General features: G+C 43.2%; 1 protein-coding gene across 2 annotated transcripts in view; it reads left to right on the plus strand.

Moving 5' to 3' along the window:
* Positions 1–22,601, plus strand: part of LOC135106639 (uncharacterized) — a 168,453-nt gene that overhangs the window by 6,578 nt on the left and 139,274 nt on the right. For both annotated transcript variants that reach the window (XR_010271396.1, XM_064015944.1), the window contains exon 3: positions 5,263–5,356. Coding sequence is in view for 1 of the 2 variants with exons in the window: in XM_064015944.1 (XP_063872014.1) it covers positions 5,263–5,356 (94 nt within the window). In the remaining variant the exon portion in view is untranslated. The remainder of the gene's footprint in view (positions 1–5,262; positions 5,357–22,601) is intronic.

The raw sequence follows: 22,601 nt of genomic DNA on the forward strand, positions 1-22,601 counted from the left end.
AGAGAGAGAGAGAGAGAGAAAGCTAGGGTACAGAAACTAGATGAATGATGCGGAGTGGCAACTTGCTGCCATTAACTTACCATAAGAATTTCCGTGCACAGACACTCGTCTTCCCTGATTAATTTACCTTATTTCCCTCTGTTTAGTCAGTTTGAGTTTCCCATAGTTTGCAGCAGAAGAGTTGCCCTTGACAAAGAAACTATCACTATTCATTTTACCCTTTGTTTAATCACAATAATTTTTAAAAGTAAAGTGTTTTGTTCAAGTAGAGACTGCGCAGCGAGGAGCGGGTGTGGGCACCTGTCTCTATGTGTGTATGTGTGTATATATGTCGCACCCTTCCCCCACCTTCTAGCAGCAGCGCGCGGGAAGGCGGTTGGAGCATTTTCCCATAAGTCACTATCCAATAATTGGAAGGAGCAGACATACTGAGACGTGGTGTAGCATTTATTGAAGACTAATGTGCTATCCTGTCTATGGTCTGATAATTTTGAATTGAGCGTTTGGGCGTTGTCGTTTACAGGAATTCCTCGACCTACGATGCTGACAAACCTTGTACGAGTACTGGGCCAATTATCGGATTAGAGCCTATGTGTCACTAATAACTTCGCTCTCTCTCTCTCTCTCTCTCTCTCTCTCTCTCTCTCTCTCTCTCTCTCTCTCTCTCTCTCTGCATGTACAATGTACATTTCATACAAATTTATTTTCATCAGACATCTATACTTGCTTATGAATCATTAGAATTTGAGAAAGAAGTCTCCTGCCTGTCAGTCAGTCAAACTACCTCTCTCTCTCTCTCTCTCTCTCTCTCTCTCTCTCCCTCTCTCTCTCTCTCTCTCTCTCTCTCTCTCTCTCTGCATATACAATCTACATTTCATGCAAATTTACTTCTATCAGAGATCTATACTTGTCTATGAATCATTAGAATTTGAGAAAAATCTGCCTGTCAGTCAGTCAAGCTCTCTCTCTCTCTCTCTCTCTCTCTCTCTCTCTCTCTCCACTGTGAATTTCGTTTAAATGTGATAGGTTTCCTTATGGATATGATATTTCCCTTAAAATATGATGTTATATTTTTACTTTTTAGTTATGATTTTTTTTTTTTTCATATCTGAATCCAAGAATTGAAGAAAAATATTTCCTTCAATTCTTCTTTTACTTTGTGTAGTGTTAGGATCTTCTTCCTTGCGTAAAATCCCAAACTGTTCTTCTCACCATACGTTTGTCAAAGTTATCAACGTTGGTTATGGTTGCAGGGCGGTTCTTTGTCGGTGAGGAAAGCACAGGATGTGCTGGTGGCCTCTGTGTCATGTGAGCTTCATTGGCAGATGAATAAGTTCTTCTAACTGTTGCCTCGTTCACGTTGATGGCTTTTCTTCCAAAAAATACTAATTTACAAAGTAAATAAACTCTTTTCTCCTCTGTGGAGGTGACGAGAACGAACGGGAGAGGTAGCTTCCATCCTGGTTGGTGGAGCGAGAGTGACCTATGGATTAAAACGGTCAGTCTTACCGTGTGACCTCACTGGATCACCCATGGAAAAGTGACAACGTTTGGAGGCAACCTTGCCAAGTATTGTGGTGTTTACAAAAAAAAAAAAAAAACAATGCAAGTATCATTAAAAAATAAAATATTACACTAATTTGCCTTTTCTTTTAGAGCATCACAATGTATATATACTACAGCATCATTTAATTTTGAGGTAGGAAGCACCTGACATGAGGTGTGTCTTGGTGTAAGTGTGCCAGAGTCGCAAGCCAGGGAATCCCTGAAAAATGACAATGCCCAAACGCTCAATTCAAAATGGTTAGACCATAGGTAGCCGGGTCAGTTGCCTTAATGGGGATAAATGAGTCATTATCGGCCGTGCGCCCCGGCCCATTTATATATAATATGAGTCTCTGTAGTAGTGTCCCAGTAAGTGTAGTTGCATGTAGAGCATGCTACACAGCACTCCTGGGTAAAGTATGCAGACCATGTGTCATTATTGCAAGAACACTGGGCATTTTAATTACAATTGCCCTAAGTTAGTGACTGCCACTGCTTCCAAAATGCCCCAGAAGCTGGTGGCCTTGATTGTGTCCCAGGGTTAGGATCAGGAGGGTGATGAGGATGGAAATGCTGATGTGGCTGCCCTCTCATTTGTTGTTGCCTCACTGTTCCCTACGATGTCTGAGTTGGACTGGTGCTGTCCATTTTTATGTAAGGGCACTTTTGAGATTGATGGGATTACGTACACTGTTACAGTTTTGAGGGACTGCGGCACAGCAGTTGCTGTGCAGGAATGTGACTGGGAGGCGAGTTGCCTCTGATCAGCCTGTGTGGTGCCAGGGCGCTGCAGAGAGCTTCGCCACAGCGGAGATTAGGCTGACATACTTGCTAGTGACCACGGAGGGGCAGGTGGCACTAGCCAGACGCCTGCCAGTGTCGGATGGTGATTTCCTTCAGGGGAATGACCTGGCAGGTGGAAGAGTCTGGGTGCAGCTCCTGTCTGTGGACGCTGACCCAGCTGTGAAGGCTGCTGAAAGTGCTGATTCAGTCATTATTCGCCCTAAGGCGAGGCGAGCAACCCGGCGTCAGGTGCCTCTGGGATCTGTGATTCCAGGGGTTGACTGCAATAAGGTAGGGCCACCACAAAAAGGGATATACTGATGCCGTAATTGGGGTAGAGTGCCCAGCTAGCTGTCCTGCTGCTGGCAAGGGTTTTGAGGAGTCAGAGTCACTCATCTTTGATTCAGTGTGCTGGGGCTGAGGGACAAATGCTGGAAGCATGTAGCGGCCTGGTACTTGGCCGTTTTGGATTTAGACTGACTTAGGAGCATTTGGCGCGGGTTTGATGGTCTGGTCTGACCATGTTTGTTGGGCATAATGCGCGGGTGAGGCTGGCTAACCTGATGACCTCTCATCTGGGGTCACTGCCCAGTAGTTGGAAGGAGCAGACGTATGAGACGTGCTCTATCATTTATTGGAGACTAAGTTGCCTTAAGGGGGATAAGTGAGTCATTATCGGCCGTACATCCTGGCCTAATTATATATAATATGAGTCTCCGTAGTAGTCTGCAAGTAAGTGTAGTTGTGAATTACACACTACACCCAGGGAAGTGACTCCTCGGATGTACAAGTGTAGAAGTCGAATTTGCGCAGTGAGTGGTGATTAACTCTACTGTGCGTTCGTGGGCACTCTTTCGTAGTAGTTTCTTGTGTCTTCTGTTAATAACCATGTTTGTTTTAAGTGCTACTGCGGGCTGAGGCAGTTCAGCCACAGAGGACCTAAGTAATTAGCCACGTAGTAAATTTCACTCCCTCCCTATGTCCTGACAAGGTCTGTCGCCCAGGAGGCAGTAAACGATACTATTCGGCTTGAGGCTATAACACTCTTTTGGGCAGTGGGAGAACTGTCACGGTGGGTGAAATTCCAACGGGGTATTGTACCTCGATCATATGCGTGTTATTAATAGTGTGTTAACTGTTTTTCTTTGACGTGGTTGTCGATTCTTCTGCATCTGTGGGTGTTAAGTGTTGTTTGAGTATTTCTCTTGTCTGTGGGTCGGTAAAACAGACTGGCAACTTCAAATTAGTGTGACTTGGAGTTACGACGGTTGTGAGAAGGGTCCAGAAGTCACAAGGGACCCTGTACTGTATTTGAGCCCTGCACTGAGTCCACGTTGGAGGCGGCTCAGTGAAGCTAATCCAGGTGCGGCAGCTTGATGAAGGGGCAGGGAATTGTGGTCGTAACAATGGAATAGAGAAAGTTGGCAGATATGCATGGCCGACATTACCATAACAACAACAATAATAAAAATAATAATAATAATAATAATAATAATAATAATAATAATAATAATAATAATAATAATAACAATAATAATAATAATAATAATAGTCATAATAACAATAATAATAATAATATTTTTTAGTAGCAGTAGTAGAAATAACAGCAGTAGCAGCCGCAGCAGCAGCAATAACAGCAGCAGCAGCAGTAGCAACAACAGCAGCAGCAGCAGCAGCAGCAGCAGCAGCAGCAGCAGTAGTAGTAGTAGTAGTAGTAGTAGTAGTAGTAGTAGTAGTAGCTGAAGCAGTTATAGTAGTAGTAGTACTAGTTATTGTTGTTGTTGTTGTTGTTGTTGCTGCTGCTGCTGCTGCTGTTGTTATTGTTGTAGTAGTAGTAGTAGTAGTAGTAGAAGTAGTAGTAGTAGTAATAGTAGTAGTGGCAGCAGCAGCAGCTACAAGTAGCAACAGCAGGCGTAGTAGTAGTAGTAGTAGTAGTAGTAGTAGTAGTAGTAGTAGTAGTAGCTGCAGCAGCAGCAACATAGAAGTAGCAACAACAGGCATAGTAGTAGTAGTAGTAGTAATAGTAGTAGTAGTAGTAGTAGTAGTAGTAGTAGTAGTAGCAGTAGTAATGGTAGTAGTAGCAGTATTAATATAACAACAACAATAGCAACAAGTGATATTGCTTTAACAGATACACTGCAACACCATGTTTTGGTCTTCTCCATTGCTACATTTCCCGTTGAATTGACTTGCGTGACTTATTCGCTTCAATTTGCAAGGCCTAATAATTTTTCCTCTTTCTTAATGATGAGAGGGGGATGGTCATTATTCAAATTCATGAGGACGGAAACTGACACAAACAATCGTATATGAAACACACTAGACTCTTCGCTGGGGAACCCCAGCCACATTGTCCTGAAGGATGGTGCAAATTGTTGTTAAGAAAAATCCTGCTTCACTTGTACCTGGTTTTACCTAAAAAGTGCTTACTCCATTGTATTTAAGAGACTTTTCTCTATATAGTGAATTACTTTATATCAGTATTCCTGAAATAGCTACTGGAAATAGCAATGGTAAATAAAAAATATTGCAAACTTTTCGAAGTGTACAGTCACGTAAACTCATGTCAATGTTTTTTTTTTGTTTGTTTTAGTGATGTTTTTGGCGATCTTTTCTTCTTCGTAGTTAAAATAGCATTGGTAAATAAAAAATATTGCAAACTTTTCGAAGTGTACAGTCACGTAAACTCATGTCAATGTTTTTTTTTTGTTTGTTTTAGTGATGTTTTTGGCGATCTTTTCTTCTTCGTAGTAATAATAATAATAATAATAATAATAATAATAATAATAATAATAATAATAATAATTATTATTATTATTATTATTATTATTATTATTATTATTATCATTATCATTATTATTTATTTATTCATTGCATTTTTTGTTTATAAACAATAAGGTAGAAATTCACATTTGTAATTTTTTTCCCCTTCAGGTACCTAGTGGTGGGACTCGATCTTAAACACGTGCACAAATTAATCAAGTCAAAGAAAGGCATAAAAACTCCACACCTGGCTGCTCTTGTGCAGGTAAATGTGGAGTTTGATACTATAAAGAAAAAACAGGTATGTGGTAGAGATACATGTCTGTGATGAGGATGGGCAGATGTTGGCATGGGTGTATGGTGTGAATATGGCTAGATATATATGGTGGGCAGGCATATAGAATAGCTATCACAGAACACGTACTCCACTCTGGCAGCCAGGCGGGCCTAGAGACCCTGTTCGTTACCAGCCCTCTCCACCGCCATCTTAAAAAAAACAAATAAAAGCTCGTTAGGAAGGCTACTTGAGATGCGTTTCCTCACCTCTTAAATACGGATACACCTGCAGTTTTTTAAAGTGTTTTTATGCATCTGCAGCTGTCCTTTCAGAAACTGACAAAAAGGCCACTTTTCCCACTCGACCCAGCTCAGGCCACCACAAAGCAACATCCGACCTGGTACCACGTATGGTGTGTTTGCATCGTAGATTGTGTATTGTAGTGTTGTTTTGTCGTGTTGTAGGTTTCGTTGTGGGTTTCGTTTGATATTGCTGTGCTTTTGTGAGAGTTTTATTCATAAGTTGTGCTCTTGTCTTCATATCATTTCTTGTATTAGTGGTGATTATACCCAACTGGTAAGTAAAAAAATTAGGTCTCTGAGCGGGCCATTCTCCCCGGTTCATGCTTTGATGTAGCAACAGAAGTCTTGGTATGTGTGTTTGCAAGGTGTGCCTTTGATAATAAACATTAAAAGAGTTTTGTGGAGCTGTACGAGTATATTCGGTCGTGGATTTAATATTTCTGTATCCATTTTAGCTTGATAAGCAGTCTTCCTCATATTCGGTTCTGTGTTGGACTTCACGCTGCAATTTATCCGAGGATTTGTTTTTCCAGGGTAACCTTGTTGATAAACAAACATAATGAACCACATGATGACCATACAGAGGAGATAGAAAAAAAAAACATTGCTAAAAATGATGGATGAAAGGAAGGATTGATAATATGCTTATTTAATGCCCTCTAAGGGGTGTGATGTTCCCTTGTGGCAGACGATAATTACAAATCCTATCACTGGATTAAGAGAAATACAAATACTGACACTTTTATGATTTTTAATAAATAATGGAATAATCCGAAATAATAATAATAAAAAGAAAGCAATTCAGAAATACAAAATAAATGGTAGCGTACTCTTCAGTTACATAATTCAGAAATACAAAAATAAATGATAGCTTACTCTTCAGTTACATAATTCAGAAATACAAAATAAATGGTAGCGTATTCTTCAATTACATAAAAACTACGATGGAGATATTTTCGCGACTACTGAGTTGTGGGGGAGACCAGAGAATAAATAAATAAATAACAAATACATACCCAAAAAGTATGTATAGACCTGAGGACAGTCTCACACGGTGATCTCGAACCAGGTGGTTTCACTAGTCCCGTGGAGAAAACCAACAAAAAAAAACGAAAAAAAAATGCGAATATCTATCCACTCAGAAATAGTTTATCAACAGGAATATCTGAGGGGAATCCAAGAGGGTCTGAGGAGAATCCGAGAGAGACTGGCTTTAGTAAAATTATTGTTAAATAAACACTTACTTAATATTACAGGAATGGAGGGGGAGACTATCAGACTGCATGCTCACCTGAGGAGAATCCGAGAGAGACTGGCTTTGCTTGTGAGGAAATCGGCGGGAAACTAAGGATAAAGGTTTCCAATGGGGAAATTTATTAAGTTATAATTTTGTTTTTAGTGGGGGGGGGGGGCGACTAGGTTGTGAGTTCAGGGATGAAAAATATGAATAATTAAGTTACTGTTTACTTTATAGTTGTTACTTTAAGAAGTTTAATTCAATGGACTTTTGAAATCAATTGGGGAATTAGTCAAAGTCTGGTATCTCTTCCCGGCTTGCGTAGCAACAGGGGTGACAGGGCAGCGAAGCAAAGAAGACTTATCAGATTCGTCAACCTCATTGGCGCGGCGTAATTATCTGGGATTTGTTTGGGCTGGTTTAAGACCTTACCATTATAGAATTAATTTTATCATATTAAGGGCTCCCCATTCTCTGGGATTAGGTGAAAAATTCGCCTCTATAACCTGGCCAAGCAGGAGAAATTACGTTTATTCACGGGGTAAATTTGTTATAGAAGTGGTCAACACAGTGACGCTGAGAGGGGGGGGGAAAGCAAGGACAAAAGGACACTGAGGAGAGGAGGGGAAGGGGAGGGGTTAGTCACATGGTACTGAGATTCTGGTCACCCCCGCACACTACATGGGCCCTAGCCTAGGAAGAAAAGTAGAAATATACATAATTAATTTCTCAGCACTACACGAGCCTTTCATCCGTTCTAGAATTTTTCACCTCTCTCTTTTCTCCTTACCAAAAAAAATAAAATAACACCTTCACATCCGAGTAATTAGAAACTCCCCTCACCACCACATAACCAAGCCAGGCTGACGAACTGCACGTGATCTCTGTCGGGAAATAACTCTGACATTCTCTCCCATACAATGGCTTGTGGGCCATATCACCACAATGTCCCTTGGAGACATAACTCGGCTCTTTCTCTCATCTCAAGGAAAAAGAAAAGAAATTCCACCCCAACCAGCCTCTTGACCTCCTGTGGTGTGAGGACTTAACCTTAAGTCACTCCGTCACTCTCTGAAACGAGATTCGGCCACCCCAGTACTCGGTTCCTTCCACTCGGACAGTCATTTACTCATCCACACATTCACTCATACCACGAGATACTATAGATGATTACGCGAAGCGCTCGCCACGTCCTGAAGTAATCCACCACAGAATGGCCCGAACGGATTGTCGAGTGCAGTAGTAGTCTGCGAATTAAAGTGGTTCCTTATTCCTTCTCAAATTCTTACATCACCTCTCACATAGTACCCATACCCGTCATACCACGATTCATTACAACCAGTCCAGCCAGACCATGCAAAAGTAAGGGGGGGGACTCTATTTACCCCAAGCACTCTGCTCTTTTCTATACCGTCTTTCCAGCGACATTAACATTCCTCAATATAGCGTCTGGGACGGTTACGCACTCTAGGCGGTAACACTTCAGTTTCTATATCAGGTTGGAACACTGTGTCTTGAGCTGCAACTACGTACTCTTCCTCACTGTGAAACTGTTTGATCTTTTCTGCCGCTCTTTGCACCATCTTTCCCGAGAAAGGGTCTTTCACCACATAACCACCGCCTCCTCTTAAAACTTCCACCACCTTATATGGGCCGTCCCAACGAACACACAGTTTCTTACACACTCCTGACTCTGTAGTTTCTCGCTTCACCCACACCAACGCCCCAATGTCTACCTTCTGCTCCTTGCGTTTCCTGTTGGCCGCATTACGGTATTTCCGAGTCATTTTCTCGTGTGTTTCCCGGATCAGCCGGCGGACCACATCCACGTCTTGCTCGTCACCATCAACTGCGGGTAGCCTGGCACCCATCACTCGGGGCGCATGCCGGGAGAAAAAGAAAGGTTGTTGGGCGATACTGGTATGGACGGCGGCATTCATAGTGGCCTGACACACAGGGAGTAGGCGAGGCCACCGTAGCGGGTAACCTTGGCACATGGAAGCCAAGATGGATTTGAGCGTGCGATGGAGTCGTTCGGTGATGGCGTTCCCTTGCGGGTGGTAGGGAGTGGTGTAACAGAGGGTGATGAGGTGTTGCTGGCAGAATTGTTGGAAGATCTGGGAGGTGAACTCGCCCCCGTTGTCCAGGACGATGGAGTGAGGAGTCCCGAAGTCGGTAATGTACTGCTGCAGCGCCTCTACAATTCCCTCTGATAGTTTGTTTTTGTGTGGATAGAACTTCACAAATCGGCTAAAGTGATCTACGATAGTCAACACATATCGGTAGCCACCACTGCCTGCAATCATATCCGTCAGGTCTATACCTATCCTATCTAAGGGCTTCTCTACTGAAGGTAATTCCTGATAAGGCTGCTGTAACCCTGGAGAGGTTTTAAATCTTTGACAGGTAAGGCAATTCTTTACGTACTGGGTTACGTCAAACTTGAGATTACACCAGTAAAACAATTCTTCGGCCTTATTAATTGTCTTTTTCTGACCCAGGTGGCCAGAAAGCTCATGTGCATGTTCTAAAGCTTTAGGAATCAGAACCTGAGGAACTACCAATGAATAATGAATGCTGCCATCAATGTTTTCCTTAGCGTAGTACAGCAACTCATCAATTATAGTGAACTGGTGCAATATACTCTTATGATACTTTTTGGTAGGTATAGACCCTCCTTCCAGATACTCTATCATGTCTCTCCACTTAATTTCTTCCCTTTGTTGAATCTTGATTTGTTCTAAAGTCAGGCCTAAATAGTTTGGAGTAGGACATCGCTGAATGATCCTCACTGGGCGAGAGAGCTGATCGGCCACGTAGTTATACTTTCCCTTCACATATTGGATGTTGTATTGGTATTCTCTCATCTCTAGTATCCAGCGGTTCATCCTGGCAGATTTGGTCTTTCTTTTGAATATACTAGTAAGGGGCTGATGATCTGTGAATATAGTGAAGCTAGTTCCCCACAAATAATGATGGAAGTGTCTACAAGAGAGAAGTACTGCCAAGGCTTCTTTATCTGTAGCTGAGTACCTATTCTCAGTGGAGTTTAATTTTTTTGAAAAATAGCCCAAAGGTCTGACAGACCCATCCTCCTGAGTTTGACTTAAGACGCCTCCTATGTGGGTATTACTGGCATCAGTTGTTAACATGAACGGCTGGTTACTTTGCGCTCTCGCTAGTATAGGGGCCTGGGCAAGAGATCTTTTTAAGGTATCGAATGCCTCCTGACACTTGTCTGTCCAAAGGAAAGGTTGATCTTTTTTCGTTAGGTTGGTAAGTGGAGTGGCTATTTGAGCGAAATTACTGATGTGTTTCCTATAAAATCCTGCCATACCTAAAAATCGTCTCACTTCCTTGACCTTAGTGGGCGGTTTCATTTCCAATACTGCCTCTACATTCTTTGGGTCGGGTTGACTACCTTCTTGTGAAATTTTATGACCAAGAAACGTAACTTCAGTCTTTGCCATTTCGCATTTAGATAAGTTAAGCTTGACTCCGTTTTCTTTAAGTAAAGCGAAAGTTTCACTGAGTCTTTCGCTGAGTGTGGTGAAGTCTGAAGCCCAAATGATTAGGTCGTCTAAGTAATTTTTCATCCAACCCTTCTTCACGAGAGGAGCTAACAATGAGGCCATATGTCTAGTAAAGATAGCTGGAGAACAGCTTAATCCAAAAGGTAGCCTTTTAAACCTATAGAGAGTCACCCCATCACTGAAGGCTGTGAGGTCTCTGCTACCTTCCTCCAATAGAATTTGAAAATAAGCCTCCCTCATATCTAGCGTGGCATAGAACTGATGGCCAGCTGCTTGTTCAACTAATTCTTCTAGGCGGGGAAGCGGGTAAATATCAGTAGTTAGGTGCTTGTTGACATGTCGGTAGTCAAGGCACATTCTTTTACTTCCATCCGGTTTATTGACTAATACTATAGGAGAGAGCCATGCAGATGTAGATTTTTCAATGATATCTCTGTTCTCCATATCTGTTAACATGTTTGATATCAGGGTTTTTGCTTCCTCGGGGTATCGGTACCTAGGACCACGACTAGGCTCTGGATTAGAGATATTAATTTTAGCAGGAGGCCCTTTCATTAATCCAAGTTCGTTTTTGTCTACTATGAATAAATCATGGTGATTGAGAATGATATTTTTTAAGACTGTTTTCTGCTCTCTAGTAAGGTTACTCCATTTCTGTTGTCTTATCAACTCCTCGAGTCTTTGTGGCCTACTCTTTGATTCCTGACACCTTGTTTGGTCGTTGTGTGGCAACAGATCATTGTGGATTTCTAGGGAAGGAGTGGCTTGCTTTTGGTGGATGACTCTGATCATCGGGGAGGAGATGTTTTCAAAAGTGCCTAATAGGGTTCCTGGTTTGATTGTTTTCCGGCCCTTAGTATCATTAATAAATGGGAGGGGGACCTTTTTATTCTCATCTACTGTCACAATCAAGGGGTGATGATTAGGCGTTAAACATGGCTGAGGCTGGATTAACAAAGTTTCTCCTGGGTTTTCTTTCACCGAGATAGGAAGAAACTGAGCTCGGTAGGGATCGAGTTTGATGGTATGAGTTAGACGGATGTGTTCTGTTTGACTGGGAGTGGTAGGAAGAATAGGTACCTCGTGAACTCGTTCCACCTTGCCTTTCTGCCTTTTGATATGATTAACAAGGTATGTGGTTTTACCCCACTTTACTGTATTTGTTTTACCATTCCATTGAAAAGGAGCTTGTGAAAGTATGTCTGTCCCGAGTAAGACGTCAGCGTCAAGGTAGCTATTCGGGACTACAGGGCACCATTGTTTGTGTATAGTCTCTTCACCTACTCCTATCTCTAGTAAGGTCATCCCCAAGATTCGTAAGGGTGAACCAGTTACCCCTTGTAGTATAGGTACTGCTCGCCTTTGTGATATAGTTCCTTCTAATTTCTCTACCGCAGCCTCTGTGATTAAAGTATAGCCGCTACCAGTGTCAATGACAGCTTTAAGAATTTTCTTGTTAACTATGAGATTGATAGCGGGGGATGTGAATCCCTGGGTGAGTCATATATTCTGATTTGGTTTTCCGGGGCAGTTTTTATTTCCTCTCCAGCACCCATGCTGTCTACAGTCAAAGCATGATCCACGGGCAGGTTTTCTCCAGCACTCTCTCAGCGTGTGACTATGGGTTCGACAGTGTGAGCAATATTTAGCGGGTTGTGTTGGAGAGGGGGAGGTTCTCAACCTTCCTACTTGATCAGTGAGACTTTTAATCTGCTGCTTAAGTTCCCAAATTTCCTTTGATTCCTTGGATGTTGCATTTGTTAGGTCTGGGGGATTTTGAGTTATTGGGTCAGGGCTACCAATGAGTTTTGAATTAGATTTTTCCAGTTCAGGTTTAATTCTAGCAATGGGGGAAGTATGGGCAGCCTCGAGCAGTTGGCGCTCATGTTCTACCCTGTCAATAAATTTATCAAGAGGATAATCCTCATCCAGGAAACCTTCTAGTCTAGCCTTTGCTTCTTGGGTTAAGCCCTGCCACAACTTTCTTTTGATAATTTTCTTACATTTAGGGAGTTTCTCTCCTGGAAAGCTCGTCTCTAGAGTGGCATATTTGCAAGTGAATTTGTTGGCAAATGCTTGGGGAGATTCTACCCAATCATATGTCTGTGCGTCTATGTCTCTCCACGCCCTGTCAAAGTTAACCTCTTGGGAGAATTGTGATAGAAGCAATTGTTTAATACTATTCCAGGTGTGACAATGATGTAAGGTTTGATGGTTATGTATGAGAGCCGCGAGCTCGCTGCTGACCCTACTCTTTGCAATTTGCACTTTGCGGGTGTCCTCATTGCTACTTTGCTCCACCAGTTCAATGAAAATTTGCAATTGGGTAGTTGAGTCAAGACCTTGTAGGTGGTGGAGTTCAAGAATTGGGATATCTCGGGGTTTGGTGGGAGTGCTAGGTGCTCTGTGTAAATTAGGGATGTTAGCCAAACGCCCAATTACCTGATTTTGTTGATTTAAGATTTGCTTTAGTTCCTCTACTTCCTGTTCTAAAGTGTTCAAGTCTTTCCCTTTACTTTCATGTTTAACTGCTCCCAGGCTCTCTCTGGTGTTATGATCCATTAAGTCCTGCCACGGGTCTAATCCACCCCTTGGGAGGCGAACATTATCAGTCATCTTTGCTCACATGGAAGTTTAACGTACTGGGTGTAGAACACAATATCTCAGGGTGATTGTTAGGTGACCTGCGATACACAGTATGCGCTCAGGTTTTCTTCTTCCAGAACAATGTGTTCTACTCCACTGCCTCTCTATTGCTACTGTGACCTTCAATAACTCTTTTGATCTTACTGATTACTTGAGCTTGGCCTCTCTCGTCCCAGTGAACACCATCCTCGCTCAGTTCTTGTACAAATTGAATATTATTAAAATGAATGTTTGGGGTCTTCAGGGCTCTCTTTACTCTATTATTGATTCCTACTTGGAATTTCTTATATTTCTCCACTGATATTCCCCTAGGGTTGGTCCTGGGTTCAATTTGGCAGACATGCACTAGTGATTGGCATTTGGCAGTGATTTCTTTGATGATGTTCTTAACATCGGAGAAAATCCTAGCGGGATTGGTAGATGTTTCTATGTCGTTGCTGCCTATCCACAAGATGGTCAAGTCATGTTGCCACTCGAGTACTCGATTTAACCGATCATCCTCAAAGAAAGTCCTAGCCTTTGCTCCAGGGGCTCTGAATATCCTAATTTGCACATTTGTTACCTCTAGATGCCGGGGAATCTGGCTATGCCCTACAAGTGCCACCTTCAACATTTACACTTATTTCCAGTCTCCACCTCTTTCGGTCAGTCGCGAAATAAATCCCACCGCTGCCACCAGTTTAATGCCCTCTAAGGGGTGTGATGTTCCCTTGTGGCAGACGATAATTACAAATCCTATCACTGGATTAAGAGAAATACAAATACTGACACTTTTATGATTTTTAATAAATAATGGAATAATCCGAAATAATAATAATAAAAAGAAAGCAATTCAGAAATACAAAATAAATGGTAGCGTACTCTTCAGTTACATAATTCAGAAATACAAAAATAAATGATAGCTTACTCTTCAGTTACATAATTCAGAAATACAAAATAAATGGTAGCGTATTCTTCAATTACATAAAAACTACGATGGAGATATTTTCGCGACTACTGAGTTGTGGGGGAGACCAGAGAATAAATAAATAAATAACAAATACATACCCAAAAAGTATGTATAGACCTGAGGACAGTCTCACACGGTGATCTCGAACCAGGTGGTTTCACTAGTCCCGTGGAGAAAACCAACAAAAAAAAAACGAAAAAAAAATGCGAATATCTATCCACTCAGAAATAGTTTATCAACAGGAATATCTGAGGGGAATCCAAGAGGGTCTGAGGAGAATCCGAGAGAGACTGGCTTTAGTAAAATTATTGTTAAATAAACACTTACTTAATATTACAGGAATGGAGGGGGAGACTATCAGACTGCATGCTCACCTGAGGAGAATCCGAGAGAGACTGGCTTTGCTTGTGAGGAAATCGGCGGGAAACTAAGGATAAAGGTTTCCAATGGGGAAATTTATTAAGTTATAATTTTGTTTTTAGTGGGGGGGGGGGGCGACTAGGTTGTGAGTTCAGGGATGAAAAATATGAATAATTAAGTTACTGTTTACTTTATAGTTGTTACTTTAAGAAGTTTAATTCAATGGACTTTTGAAATCAATTGGGGAATTAGTCAAAGTCTGGTATCTCTTCCCGGCTTGCGTAGCAACAGGGGTGACAGGGCAGCGAAGCAAAGAAGACTTATCAGATTCGTCAACCTCATTGGCGCGGCGTAATTATCTGGGATTTGTTTGGGCTGGTTTAAGACCTTACCATTATAGAATTAATTTTATCATATTAAGGGCTCCCCATTCTCTGGGATTAGGTGAAAAATTCGCCTCTATAACCTGGCCAAGCAGGAGAAATTACGTTTATTCACGGGGTAAATTTGTTATAGAAGTGGTCAACACAGTGACGCTGAGAGGGGGGGGGGGAAAAGCAAGGACAAAAGGACACTGAGGAGAGGAGGGGAAGGGGAGGGGTTAGTCACATGGTACTGAGATTCTGGTCACCCCCGCACACTACATGGGCCCTAGCCTAGGAAGAAAAGTAGAAATATACATAATTAATTTCTCAGCACTACACTTAAACTCCTTGAGAAGTACTTAATGAAAATCGATTTCATTAAAATTTCATCAGCTAGGACTACTTTTGGAAAAGGATCCCATCTCTGCATCCAGAGCAGGCCACTCATTCACCACACTTGACGAAGATTATCGCCATCATGTGTGTTATTTGTGCAGCGTTATGATTTTTGCAGCGCATTTTTATTTTGCAATTTATTTGGCATAGAAATCCCTTGATCTCTTGTTCTAGGCATCTAGTGTTGTCCTAGTGTTTTTCTTGGCCTGTGATTCCCTGTCCTGATGTCACAGTTAGTGTGAGTTTTGTGATTTGGCCACTGTGAGCTCTTTTCTGACGTCTCTGCTATGTGAATTTTGTCATTCGCCAGTGCGTACTTTTCTGACTTCATTGTTCTGTGAGTCTTGCAACTGAGTAAAGTGTATACATCACGTGTCTTATGGAAATAAGAGAATATTTATGAAGTGAATTATGTGCTTCAGTGTGCTTGCATCTTCCCATGTGATTTGTAGGCATGAGGGTATGCCTAGAAGAGTGGCCGAGCATTGTGCTGGTGTGGGGACACACGCCCACACCCTTGCCACCCAGATTTCATGCTGCGCCTTTCCTCTTGAGACTTGACGGTTCTGGACAACTTCGTCTTTATCCCCGACCTGACCCAACGTTTTTTACACCGGCTATCACCACGTGAGAGGTAGGTCAACCCTCACCCTTTGTCTCTGGACGCCAGCCCTGGCCGTGACCTGAGCTGGCAGGCCCAGCAACCACCCCCACTCAGTAGTCCGTGTCCGCCCAGCCTTGCTGGTGGACATGCAGAGTCCGTGTCCACCCAGCCATGCTGGTGGACATGGAGGAGTCCTTGTCTGCCTGGCCTTGGTGGCAGACATGCAATGCGGGCAGCTTCACTTAATACAGTACAGTTTATTTTATTAATATAATGCAGAAGCACTTGCCATTGTGTTTCTTTGACTACCACATACACAGTATTAGTAGAAGCAGAATTACACAAGCATACTACAGAAATCTTAAATACGTACGAGCACATATGACGGATGATGGAAATGGAAGTAAAATTGTCCAACAGATACTAACTAATGGGGAGCATACGCCGGGGAACGCGTCGTCTCACTCAAAAGCCGCCTCCACCCAAGGTGATCCCTCCGAGCGAGCTCCCATGCGGCCACCCTATCCATCCCGAGCCGATTCCGGCATGATCTATCGAGTTTCCCCAGCCACAAGTTGTGTGGCCGTCCCCTTGGTCTCCTCCACTCAGGGTTGTCTCTTACAGAGAGAACCCTATGAGCAGGGTCAATGTCAGGGAGGCGAGCCACATGCCTGTATAGCCAGAGCTGGCATTCACGGACTATGCTGGTAACAGACCTTGAGCCAATTTCATGAAACAGTCGCTGGTTTGACACAAAGTCATCCAGCGATACCTCATGATTCTGCGAAGGCACTTGGTACCACAGAAATCGAGACGCCTCTCTAAGCCACTGTTAAGTGTCCATGTCTCACAGCCATACAGCAAGATGGGGAGCACCAGCGACTTGAAGACACGGATCTTTGTCCGCCTGCATAGATATCGACAACGCCATATACTCGTGTTGAGCGACTTCATAACACCGTGGGCCAGACCAATCCGTCGAGTGACTTCCTGGTGAGAACCACCATTGCTATGAACTACGCTACCAAGGTAAGTAAAGCTCTCCAAGACCTCAATGTCCTCGTCACATGCATGAACAGACTGGACTGTGTCGTGTAGTAAGCCTCCAAATGCCTGGACCTTGGTCTTGGTCCAGGAGACCTCAAGTTCCAGAGGTTTTGCCTTCTCATGCAGTGCCTTGAGGGCCATTACCAGCACATCCAACGATTCTGCGAGCAATACAGCATCATCGGCAAAAACAAGGTCGGTGACCCTGGTATTACCGACAGACGCTCCACAATGACTTTGATCTATAACCTTGCCCAATACCCAGTCCATGCAAGTGTTGAAGAGCGATGGAGCAAGAACACATTCCTGCCTCACCCCTGTGTTCACAGGGAAGAAGTCAGAGATGCCGCTCCCACACTTCACTGCACTTTCAGTCCCGGAATATAGACCAGTCATAAGACCAATAATCCTTGCAGGAATCCCACAGACACGCAGAATATCCCAGTGTCCCACGATGCACTGAATCAAACGCCTTCTTGAGATCAACATAAGCTGCAAGCAGTCCCTGCTGAAACTCAAGTTGCCGTTCCATGAGGACTCAAAGTGCTAGGATCCAGTCAAATGTTGACTTGCCAGGCGTAAACCCAGACTGTTCAGGCCTCTGATACCTTAGCAGTTGGGATCGAATTCGCATCAGCAACAAATGAGTGAGCACCTTGCCCAGCACACTGAGCAGTGTAATGCCATGGTAGTTGCTGCATTCCTGGCGATCCCCTTTCCCTTTCCAAATAGGGACAACCAACTCCCTTTTCCAGTCAGGAGGAATAGTACCGGACTGTCAAACGGCAGACAAAACCGCATGCAACCCACGGATCATGGCGTCACCCCCAGCTTTCAGCATCTCCGCTCTGATATTACAGATACCTGCTGCCTTCCCACATTTCAACTTGTTCACAGCCTCTCTCACTTCAGTAAGGGAAGGTGGAGTTTCGTCTACTGGTGGGTCAGCAGCCAACATCTGCACACCAGCTAAGATAGCTGTCGGCTTGGAGGTTCTGCCATGTACAACTGCTCAAAGTACTCGGCCCAACATGATCGAACCTCATTCATAATACACTGTCCGCCCATCAGCCGTACAGATAGTACTCGTCTGCGATGTGGATTTGGAGCGGAGCTTTTTCAGGGCTCGATAAGCAGGCCGAAGGTTGTTTGGGTTGAAACAGCCCTCAACATCTTCAGCGAGTGTTCTGATGTACCTCTCCTTATCCCTCCTCAGAAGAGCTCTAGTCCAACGTGACAGGGTCCTGTAATGCCCAAGATTTCCAGCCAGTCTGGCAGCACGATTCTCAATAGTTCTCAGTGTCTCCTCCGACGCCACACTGCTCCTAGATCTTGGGCGCTCTCCAACACACTCCTCGGTAGCTTTGAGAGTTTTACGTTTGAAAGTATCTCACAGCTCTTCAGGGTCGTCCAGGGTGTCCAGCACCTCAAACCAATTAGAGACTGTCACCACATACTCTTGGGCACATGTCGAGTCCCTCAGTTTCTCAAGATGAAATCTTGTAGAATAGCATCTGGAGATTTTCTTGGACCTGATATGTATCCTGAGGGTTGCAACAACAGGCCTGTGGTCGGTAGCAAAGAACTCGGCACTCCGGTAAACCCTGCAGTTCTGAAGAATCCTCCAACGAGTACTCACAAGGATGTGGTCAATCTCCTTCGCCACACCACCAGCACTGCTGTACCAAGACCAGCGGCAAGACTTTCATCTCTGGAACCAGGAGCCTCCAATCCTCAGCCTTCTGAACTTTGCAGAGTTCAGGAGGAATGAACTGTTGACATTCCTGCTACCAGAGCCATGGGGACCGACACATAACTCATAGCCAACTCTCTCAGTCCCAGTCACTGCATTGAAGTCGCCCAGGACAACGAGTGTGTCGCGAGAGGGGCACTGATCGACTATGGAGTCAAGCTAGGCGTAGAACATCTCCTTCTCTTCAAGTTCACTCATCTCAGTAGGAGGATATACTGCCACCAAGGACATGAAGCCCAGAGTGTGCTTCAGCCTCAATAACATATGCTTATCAAACGGAGTAACCCTAACCACAGAAGACTGCAGTCTGCTGGAAATGCCTATAACTACTCCCCCAAGATGGGCGCCATCGCTGCGGCCAGACCAGTAGTAAGTGTAACTACCACTACTGATCTCACCACTGCCAGGCCTCCTCACCTCAGAGTGTCCCACTATATCCACTCTCAGCCTACCGAATTCCTCCGATAGATGAGGCAGACAATGATCATCCGAGAGAGTCAGGATGTTCCAGGCGCCCACGTGAAGAGCCCGCCGGAGGTTAACCTCAGGCCTGGGGATGGGGTGATTTTGGTGGGGTAGGGATGCCATCCAGCCTCAACCAGTGATGCTATTACTGGATGCCATAAATCTGTTGCAGTGTTTCATTCCTCTGCTCCTCCACCCACCATCGAGCCCAACAAGGGGAGGCTTAGACTCAGTGCCCAGCGGCCCCAGGAATAGAGGAAGGAGTATACATGGCCACCAACTAGCAAAGTGGTTGCCACTTTCCTCAGGGTCACTCAGACTAGCCGATTGACCTCTCCGAGCAAGGAGAGGTCAATCGGTCTCTCAAACCAACCCCGCCCTCTTAAGCCAACCCTGCCCTCTCAAGAAGCTGGAAATATTGAAGAAGTAAGAGAAGAAAAATGCTGGACATGACCTAAGCATGCTAACAAGAATATATACAACACCCCCACCTAAAAGAAAAAAAAAAAAGCTAAAAGCAAACCCATAAAATTAATAAAGAAAGAGAAATATAAAATGAATTTTGAAGACAAATTATTCGAGGAAGAATATGTATTGTAAGTATGGTCTGATAATTTTGAACTGAGAATTTAGGCGGTGTTCTTTCTGTGGATTCCCCAGCATGCGGCTTTGCCAAATCTTGTACTGGACCGGTTATCAGATTTGAGCCTATGTGTCGTTGATAACTTAGCTCACCACACATTACCCACCTCTCTCTCTCTCTCTCTCTCTGCATATACAATCTACATTTCATGTAAATTTATTCCTATCAGAGATCTATACTTGCCTATGAATCACTAGACTTTGAGAAAAATCTGCCTGTCAGTCAGTCAGTCAAGCTGCCCTTCCCACCCTTCTCTCCTTTTCTCTCTCTCCATTGTGAATTTCGTCTAAATGTTATAGGTTTTCTTTTAGATATGATATTTCCCTTAAACTATGACGTTATATTTTTATTCTTTAGTTTAGCGTTGGCAGCTTTCGCTGTTCGGGCAACTGCTCTTGAGGAGTCAAGTAATGACGCCCTATTAGCCTTTTTCTTCCAAAAAATACTTATTTACTGAGTAAATAAGCTCTTTTCTTGGTTGTAAAAGTGACGAGAGCGGGAGAGGTAGCTTCCATCCTGGTTGACGGCGCGAGAGGAAGTGACCATGGAATAACACGGCCACTCTGACCGTGTGACCACTCGGTCACCGGGAGGAAACGTTGCCACGTATTGTGGTGTTTGCAAAAAAAAAAAAAAAAAAATGCAAGTATCATTAAAGAAAAAAAAAAAAAACATATTACACTAACTTGCCTTTTTATACAGTGTATATATACTACAACACCATTTAATTTTGAGGTAGGAAGTATCTGACATGAGGTGTGTCTTGGTATAAGTATGGCAGCGTGGCAGGCCGGGGAGTCCACGCAAAGGACAACGCCTTAACGCTGATTTCAAAATTGTCAGACCATAGATGTATTAGAATTGTTAATCAACTTTAGCTGGATGAATGGTTTCACATAATAAAGGATTCACAATTTAGCAGAATAAGATCAGGGCAAATAAAAAAATCAGCTCCACTTTCACCAAAATATGAAAGAAAAAAGAAAACTTTTCATTAAATAATTTGATGCAACAGTAGTGCAGCATAGCGTAACCCACTGGGAACCACACAAACTAAACCTTATTAACACATAAAAAAAAAAAATATGTAGAAGGGACACCGGCCAAAGTCAACAAAAGTCCAATAATATAAAAAAAAAAAACGAGAGAGATCCACTGGGATGCTGGTCCCAAACAGGGTTCAAAGCGGTAGTCAAAAATTAAAGAATAAGTGTCTTGAAACCTCCCTCTTAAAGGCATTCAAGTCACTGGAATGTGGAAATTCAGAACCAGGAGTTCCAGAGTTTACCAGAGAAAGGGATGAATGATTGAGATTACTGGTTAACTCTTGTATTAGAGAGGTGAACAGAATAGGGGTGAGAGGAAGAAGAAAGTCTTGTGCAGTGAGGCTGCAGGAGCATGCAGTTAACAAGATCAGAAGAGCAGTTAAAATGGAAATAGCGATAGAAGATAGCAAGAGATGCAACATTGCGGTGATGAGAGAGAGAGGATGAAGACAGTCAGAGGAGTTGAGACGAAGAGCTTTTGATCTAACCTTGTCTAGAAGAGAGGTATGAGTGGAACCCCCCAGACATGTGAAGCATATACTTCATACATGGAAGGATAAGGCCCTTGTACAGAGTTAGTAGCTGAAAGGGTGAGAAAAACTGGCAGAGACGTCTCAAAACGCCTAACTTCATAAAAGTTGTGTTAGCTAGAGATGAGATGTAGTTTCCAGTTTGGATTATAAGTAAAGGACAGACCGAGGATATTCAGAGGGGAGCAGTTAAAGGTCACTGAAGAAGAGGGGATAGTTCTTTGGAAGGTTGTCTCGAGTTAATAGATGGAGGAATTGAGTTTTTTTGAGGCATTAAACAATGCTAAGTTTGCTCTGTCCCAATCAGAAATTTTAGAGAGATCAGAATTCAGGTGTTCTGTGGCTACCCTGCGTGAACTGTTTACTTCCAAAAGGGTTGGACCTCCACAAAAAGACGTGAAAAAGTGCAGGGTTTGGTTTAGAAGATCATTGATGAATAATTGTTAGAGAGTGGGTGAAAGGACAGGATCCTGAGAAACACCACTGTAAATAGATTTAAGAGAACATTGACCGTCTACCACAACAACAATATAACGGTCAGAAAGGAAACTTGAGATAAAGTTATAGAGAAAAGGATAGAAGCAGTAGGAGGATAGTTTGGAAATCATAGGTTTGTGCAAGACTCAATCGAAAGCTTTTGATATGTCTAAGGCAACAACAAAAGTTTCACCAAAATTAAAAGAGGATGACCAAGACTGAGTAAGAAAAACCAGAATATCACCAGTAGAGCAGCCGTGACAGAACCCATACTGGCAATCAGATAGAAGGTTGTGAAGTGATGATGTTTGAGAATCTTTCCGTTGTGGATAGATTAAAAAAAGAAAAAATGATATGCAGGAAATTAAAGCAATAGGACGGTAGTTTGAGGGATTAGAACAGTCACCCTTTTTAGGAACAAGCTGATTGTAGGCAAGCATGGAGGCGCAATTTCGGAAAACAACAGGAGGGACCCTATCAAGTCCATAAGCCTTCCGAGGGTTTAAGCCAGCGAAGGCATGGAAAACATCATTGCGAAGGATTTTAATAGGTAACATGAAGTAGTCAGAGGGTGGAGGAAACGGTGGAACAAGCCCTGAATCACCCAAGGTAGCGTTTTTGGCAAAGGTTTGAGCAAAGAGTTCAGCTTTAGAGATATATGTAATAGCAGTGGTTCCATCTGGTTGAAATAAAGGAGAGAAAGAAGAGGCAAAATTAACAAGAGATGTTTTTGGCTGGGTGCCAGAAGTCACGAGGGGACTTAAATCTTGAAAGATTTTGACACTTTCTATTAATGAAGGAGATTTTGGCTAGTTGGAGAAGAGACTTGGCATGGCTCCAGGCAGAAATTTAAAGTACACGAGATTCTTTTTTTGAGCCG

This window comes from Scylla paramamosain, chromosome 2, assembly GCF_035594125.1.
Source record: "Scylla paramamosain isolate STU-SP2022 chromosome 2, ASM3559412v1, whole genome shotgun sequence".
NCBI classification, from domain to species: Eukaryota; Metazoa; Arthropoda; class Malacostraca; order Decapoda; family Portunidae; genus Scylla; species Scylla paramamosain.